The sequence below is a fragment of the Diceros bicornis genome, chromosome 4 (genome assembly GCF_020826845.1).
Source record: "Diceros bicornis minor isolate mBicDic1 chromosome 4, mDicBic1.mat.cur, whole genome shotgun sequence".
In the NCBI taxonomy this organism is placed as follows: domain Eukaryota; kingdom Metazoa; phylum Chordata; class Mammalia; order Perissodactyla; family Rhinocerotidae; genus Diceros; species Diceros bicornis.
The window spans coordinates 80,047,939-80,064,342 of NC_080743.1; the positions used below are offsets into that span (position 1 = coordinate 80,047,939).

General features: G+C 40.2%; 1 protein-coding gene across 3 annotated transcripts in view; it reads left to right on the plus strand.

The window, feature by feature from the left end:
- CENPF (centromere protein F) overlaps positions 1-13,541 on the plus strand; it is a 57,965-nt gene extending 44,424 nt beyond the window's left edge. For all 3 annotated transcript variants that reach the window (XM_058539848.1, XM_058539849.1, XM_058539850.1), the window contains 6 exons: positions 1,487-1,663; positions 2,007-2,168; positions 4,520-4,682; positions 5,878-6,351; positions 8,025-8,203; positions 12,548-13,541. In XM_058539848.1, the coding sequence (XP_058395831.1) occupies positions 1,487-1,663; positions 2,007-2,168; positions 4,520-4,682; positions 5,878-6,351; positions 8,025-8,203; positions 12,548-12,751 (1,359 nt within the window). In that variant the 3' untranslated portion in view covers positions 12,752-13,541. The remainder of the gene's footprint in view (positions 1-1,486; positions 1,664-2,006; positions 2,169-4,519; positions 4,683-5,877; positions 6,352-8,024; positions 8,204-12,547) is intronic.
- Positions 13,542-16,404: the final 2,863 nt, after the last annotated feature.

The window sequence follows — 16,404 nt, forward strand, 5'->3', positions numbered from 1 at the left end:
TATAAATAATAAGCCCTACTAAAGTCAGGGGATGGAATGTTGAACCATAGCTATTCTGGGGTTCCTGTACTCAGAGCTTACATTCTAGACACACAATAAATCATTAAATAGGAAACATGAAATAATCATAAGTTGTTCAGTGCTATAAAGGAAACAAATAAGATTCTTTACTGCACGATAATTGGGAAGTGGGGTATGAGGGTAGGGAACAACCTATTTTAGATAGGGTGCTCAGAGAATGTCACCTGCAGGATGAGGAGTCACCATGCGAAGAACAGGGCAGAAGAAGGAGGCTTCTAGGTCTGGAGAGCAGTGTGATGAAATCTCTGAAATTAGAAAGATATTTATATTTTTTAGAAATTGAAAGGAAGCCATTGTGGCTGGAGTCAGATGGAAAGTGATAAGAAAAAAGATTGGAGCAGTAGGAAGGCCAGGGTAAAGAATTAGAATAAAATCTAAAGTAACACCAAATACAGGAGGCTAGAGTTTAAAGGGAAGGTTTAGGGTGGATACAGGAATTTGGCTAGTTCAGAATATAGGTTATTTCAAAATTATGGAAGTGGTAGAAAATATGATGGGGCAGAGAAGGTGGCTCAGGGCCTAGTCGAGAGGACCTCCAGCATGCAGGGTGAGATGAAGGAGGAAGAGCCAGCAAAGAAAACAAGAAGACGTGATGAGGAAAACCAAGAGAGTGTTGAGTTCTAGAAGCCAAGAGTGGAGACTATCTCAAGACAGAAGGAGTGGTCAGCAGCATCAGATCAACTTAGAGGAAGAATGAGATGAGGACTGAAGAGTGCTCTTCAGATGTGCAAACGGAGGCTGATGATGCCATGAAAAGCTATTTCAGGAGGAGTTTGGGATGAAACCAGGTTGGAGGGGGTTAAAAAGTGAATGGGCGATGAGGAAGTGGACACTGCATGTGTATTAAGATGTATGGAAACAACTATTTGGGATCAGGCGCGGGGAAGCCAGATGCCTCCAGGACTGCAAAGCCAGTCCTGCACAGGGAAGGGAGAGAGGGGCAAAGAGTTGGGGGCATTTGGAAGGAAAGTCGTATAGTGATTGAATGTGGAATCTAAGCTGGTCGAGGAAAAAGACATAAATCTGAGGGGCTTGAATATGAAGGGTGGAGGTGGTGGTGGTGGTGGTACTGTTGATGAGGTCAAGGAATGACTGCAATGCAAGTACTTAAATAAGCGAGCCTGGAAGCCTAGGAAGGTGTGGTCCCAGAGTGGGTTAGCTGAAGTCGAGGTTTCTGAGATTCTGTGGTCCCTGCGGACGTGACTTTGTGGGTGACTGGGCTGGAGCAGAGGAAATTTTCACCGGAGATGAAGTCGCGATTTAAAGTGAATACGTTGCTAAGGATTATAGCACTATTCTATATAGGTTTTGTCTTGCCTGTAAACTATTTTTTCCCCCTCAGTACTCAGAATTTCCTAAAGATATATATGCAAGTTCTTAATTATTTTCTTGCTTTTCTCATTAGGGTCGATTGAAGGAGCTTCTGTTAGAAAACAGTGAATTGAAGAAGAGTTTGGATTGCTTACACAAAGACCAGGTGGAAAAGCAGGAGAAAATGAGAGAAGAAATAGCTGAATATCACCTACGGCTTCAGGAGGCTGAAAAGAAACACCAGGCTTTGTTTCTGGAGACAAACAAACAGGTAAAAACGTGGGGTTTGGTTACCGGGGTTGCTGGAGAGTGTTTTGACCATGGTAATGAGGCATTTTTTGCACGAAGGTCAGTGTTCTGTGTTATAATCATGCTGTATAATCTTACGAAAGGTCCCATTGTATTAACTTCACTATCTTTCCCCCAGTTACTTGCACGTGTCTTATTTTATGACTTGATTTTTAAAACTACATTTCCGTCTTGGAGTAGAATAGTAGGAAAGTCACAAAGACTGTTTGAAATGGTCCTTGGAACATCAGTTTTTTGTTTTGTTTTGTTTTCCCTACAATTGTTTAGCTGAGTCTCCTGGCTAAATTAACATTTTTCTGCCCTAGTATGAAATGGAAATCCAGACATATCGAGAGAAATTGACTTCTAAAGAAGAATGTCTCAGCTCACAGAAGGTGGAGATGGACCTCTTAAAGTCCAGTAAAGAAGAACTCAATAATGCTTTGAAAGCAACCACTGAGATTTTAGAAGAATTGAAGAAAGCCAAGGTATGTTCACTTCTCATAACTTCATGACTTAGAATGGTTCATACAGATAATAGTGGTTTTAATGGTATAGAATTAAGTGCTTTCATTTTAATTTTTATGAAAATTATTTCGTAGTCAAAAAATAATATTGTTCATCAATTCTCCACTGAGTTATTTTTAAAAATCAGTGGATGGCCTGCAGTCTCATAGCTTGAATAAACTTTATCCATTGCTCAGTGAATCCTTTCAAACTAGAGGATGTTCAAGACTTCTCAAGATGGATATGAAGGTCGAGCTGATAACCGATTAGGGCAGGCCGCTCCAGCTGTAGATAATAATTTGGTGGGTAATTCCAAAGTCCTGCTTGATTGATCTCCAAGTTCACTGCTATCAGCAAACCCACTTTGCTGTGGCTTACGGGGAGATCAAAGTATGGCACACCACTTGATCAGGCGCACGTATGTGTCCATTCTCCTCTTCCTCTCCACGCAAGGATCATAAAACTTTTTTCTTTAGGAAAAAAGGAGGTGAACCCTGGGCTCAGGATTGTTAGACTGTAGATGGTGCTGCAGTGATTCTACTTGGAAAGGGAGGCTGTTTTCATTCCTACAGATATTTTTCATAAAATGACTACCATCCAGAATGCATAATAATGAACCTGGAAAATAAATATCTTTCAGTAAAGGTCTTCACTTCTAGGGTGATTGAAATTTTTAAAATTGTGATGTTAATTGTATATTGAAACAGAAAACTAGGTATAAGCTTCTTATGTTTATAGCTCTTACATGACTATCAAGGTGAAGGAACTATACCAATAAAATACAAACTAATAAAATTCAAGATAACATTAATGATCAGTTATGTTCTGCTGCTACAAAATGAGAGAAATTAGGTTTAATAATAGAAAGAAGTAGCTTCGGGTCTACTTTTTTTTTACTCACTTTCTGCTTTTTTGATCTTCGACAATTCTGTGGGGAATGTCTATTTATATATATACTATGTACAAAATGGTACATTGCTTATTAGCTGAGTCTATTCAGATATCATATAGTTTTAATAAGGTACCAGTTGATAAGCGTTGTTGAAATTGAATTAAATGGATTGCTAATCCAGTTATGGTTGGAATCAGAAATAGAAAATTCTGAAAGTGCAGATTTACCACAACATTGCTAATAAGTTGTTTCGAGATGAAATATACAAAGAATAAAATCTACTTGCAACACGACTGTGATGCTCAGGTTCTTTTTTTATTTTAAATAGTGTGGTCTGCCTTATATGTTCGTGATCTCGCTCTCTCTTTTTTTTTGTGAGGAAGATCGGCCCTGAGCTAACATCTGCCAATCCTCCTCTTTTTTTGCTGAGGAAGACTGGCCCTGGGCTAACATCCGTGCCCATCTTCCTCCACTTTATATGGGACACCGCCACAGCATGGCTCTGCAAGCAGTGTGTCGGTGCGCGCTGGGATCTGAACCAGTGCACCCTGGGCTGCCGCAGCGGAGCGCGCGCACTTAACCATTTGTGCCACCGGGCCGGCCCCTGTTCATGATCTCTTATCAGAAACTCTTGGAGCTAGATTGCTTTAGAATTCTGCATTTTTTAGATATTACATAATACAGTGCATAATATCCCAGCGAGGTCTGGGGTAATACTTCATAATCCAATTCATCTTTCTGCAGCAAAATGTATGACTATTCTCACAAGGTGAGATAAATAAAGACTATAAATACCTTCGTATCTGTTCAGGTCGAGTTTTGCCCCTAAATCCTTTTCATAGCTTTGTTTGGATTTTGCAGTTGCAGTTAAGGAACTGCGAACTGTGCGGCTGAGAAGTGGGTGATGACACAATTCTCCCACCATTCTATTCCTTTCTGTTTGAGCAACTATAAAATTTGAATTTGTGTTTTGAGCGATAATTTGGTCTTCACTCTGTGTGACTAAAACAGATGCCATCTTAGGTATTGAAATTGTGCAATAGCACAAGATTACAAATGGGAACACAATTCTCTTACTGAAAATTTTTGACTCACCAACAGTATGTCCGTGGACCCCTACCCCCACTCCCCAGGTGTGATTCCCATTGGATAAACACAGACATAGTGGGCTACTTAATAGGACATTATCTTAGGAACCAAGATTTATGCTTGCTGATACTAAGAAAGAGAGTGACAAAACCAGTGTCTTCTGGGGCAACCTAGGAAACTGAGTACAGTAGAGAAGGTGAATTGTTTTATGCATCTTTAAATGTTTTGTTTTAGACATAATAATTCTTAAGTTGGTAATATATGATTCTTAATTATATCTCTTAATTAATATTTCCATATGCTCATAAAAAGCAATTCAAAGTTTTAGGTGGAATTACTTTTGTTTTGTAGGTGGACAATCTAAAATATGCAAATCAATTGAAGAAGGAAAATGAACGTGCCCAGGGGAAAATAAAGTTGTTGATCAAATCCTGTAAACAGCTGGAAGAGGAAAAGGAAATGCTGCAGAAAGAGCTGTCTCACCTTGAAGCTGCACGAGAGAAGCAGAAAACAGGTGGGCGTGAACTGAGCACATCAATAAGCCAGAACCGTTTTCCACTAGTGACACCCTACACGGATGGTGTATGTGCATAGGAAGTATTTTCAGCGCTCTGTTCTATTACTGTCGATTTTCAGCAGTTATCAGTTTTTCAATTTCTGAATTTTGTGCTCAGCTTGCAGACATTACTAGGATTCAGAATGAAGCCTGCATTTTGAAATAGAATTATTGCATCTTCTGTTCCATAAAACATACAAAAAACTGACAGCACTTTTTGCTAACAAGCCATTCCAAGAAGAGTTTTCATGTGGATGTCCATTTACCTAGTTCTTCCGTCAAAGGCAGATTGGCATCTGAGCTGGCATTGGTAATTTATAAACAGCTGATTCTGGTTGTCCTTGGCCCATCCTAGTGGGTCAACTAAATGGAAGGGTTGAGGAGCTATATTTTTGGAGGTGGAGATAAAATAAAAAAGAAGAGAAATGACAACTCTCCTGGTCACTTTTCTCTCCTTACACCCCGGAGTGGAATGCTCTTACTGTGTGGGTAGATTATGGCAAGCGTAGCAGGAGTGGCTCTTCTGGACCACAGCTTTGCAGGGCAGGTCAGTAATCTTTCCTGTTGAGAAGAGTACTGAGGATAGATTGGGGCTCCAGGGAGTTTTTCCAATGGATTTAATGCTGACCATGGTACTACAAGTTGACTAAGACTTCTACTTGCCATATCCCTCAAGCTCTTGTACATCAGCTCCTCCGTTGTTTCCAGATGGTTTGGGCTTGCCTCGTCACTGGCCCCTTCCTGTCTCCCAAAGCCATAACAACAGAGACTTTATATTCTCTACCAGCTTTTGTTGTTCATTCGTTTATGATGGAAAGAATGGACAGGGGAAAATAGAGGATGTGTAAATTAATTCATTTGATCTCATATGATCACTTTAAGAAAGTTTGATGGATTGGCTAAAATATGAGTTTGAGATTTCAGTGGATTTTATTTAAGCTGTCTCAATGAGTATGTAACTTACTAGAATATGTACCTTGGTATGATCCCTCCCAAACAAGAGTTGTTTGAACTATAAGAACATATACAGATACATCTCCCCATGTCCTCCAAAAAAATCAAAAAACAAGTGTAAGGTTACCTGCATTATGATGCCCAGTGTTAACTAGAGAAGCATCAAGTTACACATGATGTGTCACTTTATTTATGACAGGTACTGTTGTGGATGCTAATGTAGATGAATTAATGACTGAGATGAAAGAACTGAAAGAAACTCTTGAAGAAAAAAACAAGGAGGCAGATGAATACTTGGACAAGTACTGCTCCCTGCTTATAAGCCATGAGAAGTTGGAGAAAGACAAAGAGATGTTAGAAACACAAGTTGCTCGTCTGAGTTCACAACAATCTAAACTTAGTCTCCAAAGTTCTCCTTGGCTAAATTCAGTTGTTCCAGGACCATCTCCAGTCCCTTCTGTTACTGAAAAGAAGTTATCGTCCGGCCAAAATAAAGCTTCAGGCAAAAGACAGAGGTCTAGTGGGATTCGTGAGAATGGGGAAGGAACGCCTTCTACCCCAGAGACGTTTTCTAAGAAAAGCAGGAAAGCACTCAAAAGTGGGATCCACCCTGCAGAGGACGTGGAATACACTGAGTTCGAGCCAGAGGGACTCCCAGAAGTTGTAAAGAAAGGTACGCATAATTTAAAAATTATGTGTGTTCTTTTGAAAGTCCACATAGAAATTCACATACAAGGAAGTCCACATAAAAATTCACATACAGGTCCAGCCCCTAGTGGTTAAGTTCAGCGTGCTCTGCTTCTGTGGCCCAGGTTTGGTTCCAGGGTGTGGACCTTTGCCACACATCAGTGGACATGCTGTGGTGGCAGCTCACATACGAAATAGAGGAAGATTGGCCACAGATATTAGCTCAGGGTGAATCTTCCTCAGCAAAAAAAAAAGAAAGAAAGAAAAAAATCTCATAGAAAAGAGACAAACATTTATTTTTTACATTATTGTGCAACAGTATGAATTGATCTTCAGAAGTGATTGTCCACTTTTAAATTGATAAGGTATATATTTTCCTTTCTGTCATGAGAGAATGACTAGGATCTAATTACTCATGTCACACTACAAAAAGGGCTCATAGATTTGAAAATGACTGTCAAAAACCTGTTTAGAATTTGATATTTCTGTGCTGAAAAATCCCAAATCAAGGACACCCTTCAAGCTTTGCTACCTTTGGTCATGTCTGACCTAGGTAGTAGATGAGCTGGAGGATGGGCCCGATGACGCTGGCCCCCTGGCTGGAGCCACTTACCACGTTTTTTTTAAACCCCAGTGGTCCTCCAATCGTTGCCCAGGGACTGGGGCCAGTCTAGGAACTATTTGTTCCTGGTCCATGACAGAAAAAAAAATGTGCGGAAATCAAGAGTAAGAGTTTAAAATTTTCATAGCAATTTGACATTGTTTCAACATCCAAGCACATAATCGTTTTTCTGTTGGTTGATTCTTATTGTATTATACAAAAATATCATTCCACAGCAGATTATTCCCCACCCCTCCCCTCCAAAAATATCAGAGCTGATTCTTTGCCATAGATGGTTTCAGAAGCCCTGTTCTGAGTAACTCTAGCCTTTAGGAAATCTAGCTCAAAAATAGTTAGCTATCTTTCTCATCACTGTTTTTTATTTGTAGTTAAAGGTTAAAAACAAAACAGAAACAAACACTGCTTTAATTAGCCATTAATGCCACCCTGGAGTGTGTGTGATATGCTGTCTTTAGTATCCTTGGGATTGACTTTCTCCTTATGGTCGCCACAAGTCCTGTCCGTCCCCTCAATGGAAGGAGGTGTGTGTGTGCAGAGAGTGAGGCCACTCTGAGCAAGGTCAAGTCTCTCCTCCCTCCTGCTCTGCATGGGAGCTGTCACCTGAAGTAGCTGTGACCATTTTACATTATCCCCCTAAACAAGAGCTAGCCTTTCTTTTTAATTTTTCCTTTCCATTTTATCGTCCTACTTTCTCGAATCCAAATTTTACAGTTAAGCCTGCTGGTGTGTTCTTCAGATCTTAGGCAAATGCGAGTTAAGACATCCACATAGAAGAAGCAGGAAAAAATTTTCTGCTTAATGTTATTTTCTCATTGTGGTTTCTTATGTTTCTGATAAGAGAGAACCTGCTAGTTATTTATTCGATTTGATGACTCCCAGGGTAACTATGAAGTTAATCCATGGTCCACTGTGGCCAGGAGAAAGTGTTTTTGGAGTTACCCTTATCTTCGTTACAACTTTACCTAATGAATGTCGTTTCCACTGTAGATAGAATTGGACCCAGCAGCGTTGACAGTCAGCGTTTTTTTTGCTCTTAGGGTTTGCTGATATCCCAACAGGAAAGACAAGTCCCTATGTCCTGCGCCGGACAACCATGGCAACTAGGACCAGCCCCCGTCTCGCTGCACAGAAGTTAGCACCATCCCCACTGAGTCTCGACAAAGAAAATTATGCTGAGACCTCCAAACCAACAGCTGGTGGCAGCAGATCACAAAAGGTAAACGCCTGTGCACATGTATCTACCGTTTGAAATCCAGGAAGTTACAGCGTTATCTGGGGGAGGATTTGACACTGCGCCCTCTGACTCAGGAGCTCTTTAAAGTCTGACCTTCTAGATGCGGTATAAATAAGTCAGTGTTGGGGAGAGGAGTGAGCAGACCTGAGGATGAGCATTACATTATCCTGCCCACAATCTCGTCCTTGACCCAGCAGACCACTTATAAATAGTCTGATGGGAAATGGCGTTGTTAGATCGGAACTCAAAGGACATGTAAGAAAGTTTCGAGCATTACCGTTGAAGGATGGGAAGAGGTAGTTTCTCTTTGGGCATAGGCATTGGGCACTGCTTGTTTCATCCTTTTTCCTCTCACCCATCTGCCGCCCAACTGCCGATTCTTTGTTTTTTGTTACTCTACTTTCTACAAAAAGCACATATTTCAGTAGATGTCTAAGGAAAGGAGCTCTGTTCATGGATTTCTCTGTTTTGATTGTTGAGGGTTGGGCTAGGACCTGAGTGATCTCTATGTACCTTGCAAACAGCCCAGGAAATGTTATTTAAAGCATAAGAGAATATTAATATTTGCTTAACAAGTCTTTGTTTCATTACTATAATCCATAGCAGCTACCATTTATATATGCAAAATATATGCATTTTATTGAATTCTCATAGTTGATTTTCTCATTTTATTGAACTCTCACAGTGAGTAGTATTATAAAAGGATGAAGAAAGTAAGACTCATAAAGATTTAACCTGCCTGGAGATAATGCTAGTCTCTCTCAACTCCACAGTCTTGCTCTTTTCCCAGTGTTTCTCAAACTAGGGATCACAGGAATATTGTTGGAAGTTGCTGGAATAGAGTCAGGAATTTAAAAAATTTTGTGATTTTACTTTGCTTACTTGTCCGAGTTTGATTAAGTATGCAATCTGAACCAGCAAACAAAGCTTCGAAAGTGTAGTAACCCCTATTTGTGTAATGTAACAATTCTTAGATGAGCAGGCGTGCTCCTCAGTAGGATTTTGGATATCAAAATACAAAGACACTGGTGATTAGTTGCATCAAAACAAGAACATATTTGCAAATTTGTTATGTTGACGTATAAGAGCTTTAAGCATTGAGGAATTTATACCTGGTATTAAGTTTGTTCATAAATTATGTTATAATAAAAATTTTTTTAACTCAGGGGTGACGAAGAAGGGTCTTAGATTTTCTTTCATTCATTAAAATAGGCCCATCCATTTCTTGTCTTAGAAATATTCCACCATTTTGTGCAAACCTCCTCCCCGCCCCCCGGCTCTTTTTCTCTCTCTCTTTCTTTCTTTCTCTCTCTCTCATTCACTCACATTTGGATTTAACTTTTGGATGCTGGTAACAACAAAACACTGAAGGGTATACTGGAGTAGGTCCTGACTTTCCAGTGACCATAAGAACAACTTCTTTTCGATAAAACAACTAGTGCTCCTAAAGAGCGAAGCTTCCAAGCTTGACCAAAGCTATTAGCCACAAGGTAACCCCTGACTTACAATACAGGAGGGGTCGGGTTTAGGTTCTGGTGTGGGCTGTGCCATTTCCTTAGATGAGTGACTGGGAGCCACTCCTGACTCCTCAGTCCTTATAAGTACCCATTCCTGTTTGTCTCACACTTATGGGGATCAAATGAAGTATTTGGCTCTCGCAAAACAAAATCATGACACAGAGGCAGTACCCTGGACTTCCACCATTTCATGGTGGCTCACTTTATTGTAATAGTTGCTTGAGTTTCTGCCGTCTGAGTTCCAGTATGAGTTCTGTGAGGTTCCTGATTATGTTTATGCTACCTGTGTCCTCACGTCTAACACAGTGTCTGACGTTCTACAGATACTTGTTGAATGAATGGAGCTGTTAATGTTGCCGAGGTGACTGCAGTTATAGATGTTTAAAGGTGTGTTAGGAAATCATCTTATGAAATCACCATATGGGTCATTTTTTGTTTTTTTATGAGGAATTGATGTAAAAGCAGTTTGCATGTGGAGATCAGACTTATTATCTAAGAATAAGAGCTTTGCACACTAGGGGGCCAGCGCTCCATGGTGCTGTTGAGTCTGTTGAGTATGGAGTAGTAACCATGGTTTCCTGCAGATCTGTGTTCAGGGCATTAGCTACAGGCCACAGTAGGCAGCAGCGGTTATGAATTGCTAAGCAATTCTGTGCACTTGTGCAAGTGAATGGGAGGGGGTTCCTCTTCAGAGGAGGTTATAGGCGACTTCACGATTAGATGCAAACTCTCCAAAACCTGGTCTATTTATTTTTAATTAAATTCAGCATTTTCCGAGTCGCCTTATAAAATGCTTGCCTCATCTGTTAAGCATATTTCATCATTCAGTTAGAAAAATACAAAGCAAGATATCATTTCCTAAAGCAGTTGCTTAGAAGCTCAGGATTATGAGCCCGCTCCTGAAGTGACTGGCTGAGTTTTGAGAGAGATGATTCCCTAGGTCACTTAGCAGGACCTTTGTGACATCTGACAAGTTCAAAGGGGAAAACAGGCAAAATGCAGATGAGGTGAGGGGCATTCTCTGTTAGGTCTCTGGGATGAATAAACCCAGGAGCTCCTGGTTTGCTGGGGACAAGGGAGTCGGTGATTGTGTGTAGACTTGGTCTGCTGAACCTGGGTGGGCGGTCAGTGCCAGAGGACGGGCCACTAAATTGTAGAGGATGACAGTGATGCCATTACCACAGCATCCGTCAGAGTGGGGCCTTGCATGTTTTCTCCTAATGAGATTCCTTTTCACTGAGCCATCTGCACACTTGCCCTCTCCCCACTGTGGCTGCAGACACAGTTTGTAAGAAAATTGGGTTATGAGTGCATCTAATAGTTTAAATACTCGGTGAATTTGACCTCGTCAGGTTATGGGCAAGTCTGAGGCTAACTAACCAACATGAGGATCCAATCGAGTTTAAACTCTGATCACTGACTACAATTTCCTCAATTCAGTATCAGAGAATATGAGTCTGGAGGGGGAAGCTAACGAGTTTTCCTGGCTCAGATTCTCTTTTTCCAATGTGATCTCTCTCTTTTTTTTTAATCGTGAACCTAAAGGTTTGACTTGCCTGCATCTGATTGGTTCAAGGGAAACACCTGTCTTTTGCATCACTTTCTACTTGAAAAAAATTTAAAAAAGTACCAGTAAAACTCTGTTTTTTTCCTTCAACTTTCCATGGACGGGAATTTTCCATTAAGTCCTGATCCTTCAAGGCTGCTCTTTTTAAGTGTCCTGCACATAATCTGAGGCAGAGGCAAGCTTTCCAGGGATTTGATCTGTTGACCAGATTTACTATGTTTTCTGTAATGAAAAGTATTTAGCTGCCTTTTAAAACCACATACTTCCTGTGGAAAGAATATAAATGGGGAAATAATTTCCATTCTTTCTTCTTACTGCTTCAGAAGGAGGTCACAGGCAGTCAGTTGCTCTGGAAGTGATCTGTCACCTAGCTGCTTCCCAGCAACAGCACTGAACACATGTCGCCCTTGTTGAGAATCCTTCCTCTTTTTCTTGTCAAGATCTTCCTACTTGAATCTTCCACTCTCGCCTTTTTTGATTAAGTGAATCTTTTCTGTACGTCATCTCTCTTGCTTCTCTTTCTTTTTCCGGACCCCTCATCTTCTTTCACTACTATGTAAACCTCAAAAAGCTACTCAGACCTCTCAATATGCTTCTTAAAGCCTCACATCTTCTGAGATCCCTCTTCTCTTTAAAAGGGGGAGTGACTCAGGGGATTTGCTCTTCGGCTATAATCCGAATCCAATATGGAAACAAAGCAACAATGTAAGGAGAATGATTAAAATGCCATTATATGAGGAACAGGTTCTAGGTCTTTGAAATGTTGTAAATAAAGCTTCCACCCTATGAAGGTATTACTCACTTGGCTTATATTCATTTGAATGACAGCAGGGGCTCAATGGAAGCTGGTTGGGGTTCTCTCTTAGGTATATATCGAACAATTGCCGGGTGGTAAAGCACATTCTGGGCACTAGGGATACAAAGGTTAAGAGGATGTAGTCTTTGCCCTCAGAGAGCTTACCTGCTGATCTGAGAATGTCACACTGGCCTTGGGAGTGTCAAGGACGCTGGCCATCAGAGGTGTCAAGGAAAGTTTGCAAGGTGACTTGTCAGAGGTCGCGTCCAACACCCTTCTAGCTTCTCTGTTAGGTGGGGCCTGTTGTTAGGGAAGAAGCAATAGCAAAACTGTGTACAGCTCTGAGAGAAGAAGAACTTAAACTTTGGTGACATAAGTGTTTTATTTTTCATGTTGTAGAAATGTGACTGTGATTGAAACCTGTAACAAAGATGTTTGTGTTGCAGGTCAAGGGTGCTCAACAAAGCCCAGTGGATTCAGGTGCTGCCTGTCGAGAACCCACCACGAAGTCTCTCTCGGTCAGTAACCTTCCCGAGAGAAGTTCGGCCGACAGCCCCAGGGAGGGCCTGAGGGCCAAGCGAGGCCGCCTCGCCCCCAGCCCAGAAGCTGGCCCCGAGTCCAAGAGCAGCGAGAACTGCAGGGTCCAGTAGAAGAGACCTTGTGTGTCAGGACTCCTGGAAGGTGGCAGTAGTTGAGTAGAAAGTAGTCAGGAAGCACATTATCAGTGGGAAGAAAACAATTCCTTATAAGTTGAAGTATATTGTACTCTTTAGATCTCCCATATGTAAGTATTAGAAGAGTTTGGAAGCACTGATCACCTATTCATCATCGATATTCCTCTTCTGTGATGTAAATGGTACTATATAAAGCCTTTTGGTAATTTTACACTTAACATGGCAAGCACTATATTAACAACTTCTGTTTGTGTGTGGATTTTACACTAAAAAAATGCAAAACACATTTATACTTCCAGTTAACAGCTCCCAGGAAAACGTAAACTTTTGCTTTATGATTTTCCTATGTAGAGCGTTAGGCATAAAATAGTTTTAGATCAAGAATTTCTTTGAGCTGAATAAAATGAAGGAAAACTATGTTGTATGTGTTTAAGGAAAACATGTACACACATACATATATGACTGTGTTCATCCTTCTCTTCCAATGTGTTTTCTAAATCTTTGCTTATTAAAGCTGTACATATTTGTGTGTGGAGGTGGTGGGAGTTGTGTGTTTATTTCCACTTAGCCTGGTTGCAGCTTCCTCGAAGGTGTAGTATATCAAGTTTTCTGTCATTGTGCTGTTTCTTTTTAAGACTAATTTGGTATGCATTCTCATAAATGGTGATCTTTATTAAAATATAGCATTTTTTTCTAATAAAAAAAAAGTTATCTTTGTTTTCTGTAAAAATGATTCCTAAATATAAATGCATTATAATCACTGGTACCATTTCTTGCTAACTTCAACAACCTCTTAGAAAAGGAAAAGTGTTTTAACAAATGATACTAGTATATTTAGTGAACATGTATTTAGTGAACATTTCAGTTATATTAAAAGATGTGATTTGGAATATGGGTCATGAAGCTTATATAGGAATATAATATGTCCAGCTAGTGCCTGGCACATTGTGTGTCCCATTAAATCTCATCAGCAAGGTTACGAGTACGTGGTATTTTCCAGCTCATTTATTGATACAGGGTTTTGAAAATATGCAGGCATCATGAGCCATATCTAATCTAAAAACTTTGGAACAAGTCCTGTGTCCTTGAATCAGGGTAAAAGTTTTCCAGAACATGTGCTAGTAAAAGATAATTTGCTCTTGGCTTTCAGTTCAGATTGAAATATAAACCTTGACAAATACTATCATTTATATTTTAAAATTGTCCTTTGCAAGGTGGCTCTATTGTTCAATAACGCTTCAATAATATTAAGCTACTTAGTATTCATCTACTGAAAGTGATATCCTGACTCGTGTTTCTTCCTCCTTGTTTCTCCAGTTGCCGGGGGTTGTGGTCTGGTGCAATATCCTCATCATAAATTATCTCAAGGTTGCCATGTGCTCAAGGGCATGGCCCAGAGTAGGCATCGCTGGGATCAGGCCATCAGCTTTATTGGCTGTCTTTAGTTATTGGAAGATTCCACTCAGTAGGTCTGGCTGGGTAGTTTGGTGGGTCCTTGAATCATCTTCATCTTTTCCTGGGTGGATTGTAGCTGCTGCTCCTTGTTACAGGGAGTACTTGGCATGCCTTCTATTTTCATAATTGTAGAGAATTGTTCACAGTCTTATAACTGGACAGCCAGGACATTAAATATTCTTTTCCTTGAGCCAACAATGTTTGTTATACTATGAGCTGAGCTGCATATAGGGTGAAAAGTAAATACGCTACACAGTTCCAACTCGGAAGTATTTGATAAACCAGTTGAGTCGCAAATAAGATCCCAGCTGGCAAATCGTGTGGGGAAATAGACCAAGTCCAGAGATCTAAGAATTGGATTCTCATCTGTACAACGAGAGGCTTGGTTCAAGATGATTCTTTCATCTTGAATATTCTATAGAAATGGAGATGGCCCTTTGTGTTATTGGGAGTTATCAAGAGTCCAAACGGACTGCATCTTCAGTAAGAAGGGAATAAAAACCAACATTTAAGTGTAGCCTGATTTCCTAAGATCACCCCTGCACACACTCACCTCCTTTGAGATTTATTTGTGGTTTTTCTCACTTGACCCCAATCTATTTTGTTGGAACTATCAAATTGTCACAGATTTCTTCGAATCTGGAAAGAAGTCAGGACACGTCTTCCCAGGGGCCCCTAACTCTAGGAGGGGAGACCTCTTCTACTTTCCAACTGGCTTGAGTCCATAAAGACTTCTAACTACTCTTAGAGTGGCTCAGAACATGGATCTTAGAATTTTCAAGTTCTTCCAAAGTCATTCAGGCTATGGCTGTGTGTCTTGAAAGTAATTTAAATGGGAAGTAAACTATGATCAATTATTTTAAATGATAGGTTTATTACACCACAATCAGAAATGGAACTAATCAATGGCATATATTTCATATTTCTCTTGTGGTTGAGAAAGGGTTTACAATTATTTTTTTAGGAGGACACTGAGTACCTGGAATTGGTAGTTGAGGATGGTTGAACTATGCTCCCCCCGCCCCCTCAGTTCTATTCATGTAAGCTGCCTTCCCTTGAGAGGAAGGGGCTTGATGGGAGACTCACTGACTACAGAGAATAGAACTTGGAGTGCTTCAGAAGAATCAGGCCATTCTAATTAGAAAGTCTGAGGACCTAAAGCTAGCATCCTACCTCCAGGTAGAGCTATGTATCTAATGCCACCACTCACCTGAGTCATGGCTCAACCACCTAAAACACTATGTGGAAAGTTATATACATTTTACAAAGTGTTTTCACTTGTTTGCTCAAACCTTACACCTTTGTGAGGTACACTTTAGGATCTCCATTTCTTAGACTGAGACTAAGTAAGAGATAGGCAGAACTGACTCGTACATCTGGGGAGACCTTGTTAATAATTGTAATGATATGTCTCACAACAACCTTGGAAAGTGGAGATTATCCTCATTGGAGAAAAGATGAAATAGACTCAGAGTTGAAGTATTTCAACCTCAGTTTTGTGAATACAGAGCCCACTATCTTGTTTGTCTTGTGCCTCTCTAGAGTCAGGCTGTTCCAGAATAATTCTGATAGTATGAATACTCAGGTGATAAAGTAGCTTTTCTACTTTCTCTGTGCAATGGAGACATCCTTAGTCTAGGATGATGGCAGCTGATGTGTGTTACTTTATACCGAATTTTCAAAAATATAAAATGAGACTGGCTGTAAATTTCAACTTCTAAAAATTGTAACTACTAACAATGCATAAGTATTATTTACCTAAATAAAAGTAAATCCTGTTAAAGAGTCTGTTTTGGAAAACCTTGAAAAATCTAAAGATTTCTAAGGCTTTGAATACAAAAGTTTAGTATAAAAGTAGACATTACAAGTGAAAGTGAGGTGTCAGAATTCCTGGGTTTCCCATGTAACCTTGGGCAAATTACTTAATTCACTATGCTTCAGTTTCCTCTGGTAAAATTGGGTATAATAATAATGAAAGTCACACGTTGCATAATGACGGGGATATGTTCTGAAAAATGTGGTGTTAGGCATTTTCGTTGTGCGAACATCATAGAGTGTACTTACATAAACCTAGATGGTATAGCCTACTACACACCTAGGCTATATGGATCTAATCTTATGGGACCACCGTCATATATGCGGTCAGTCATTGACTAAACGTTATTACGTAGTGC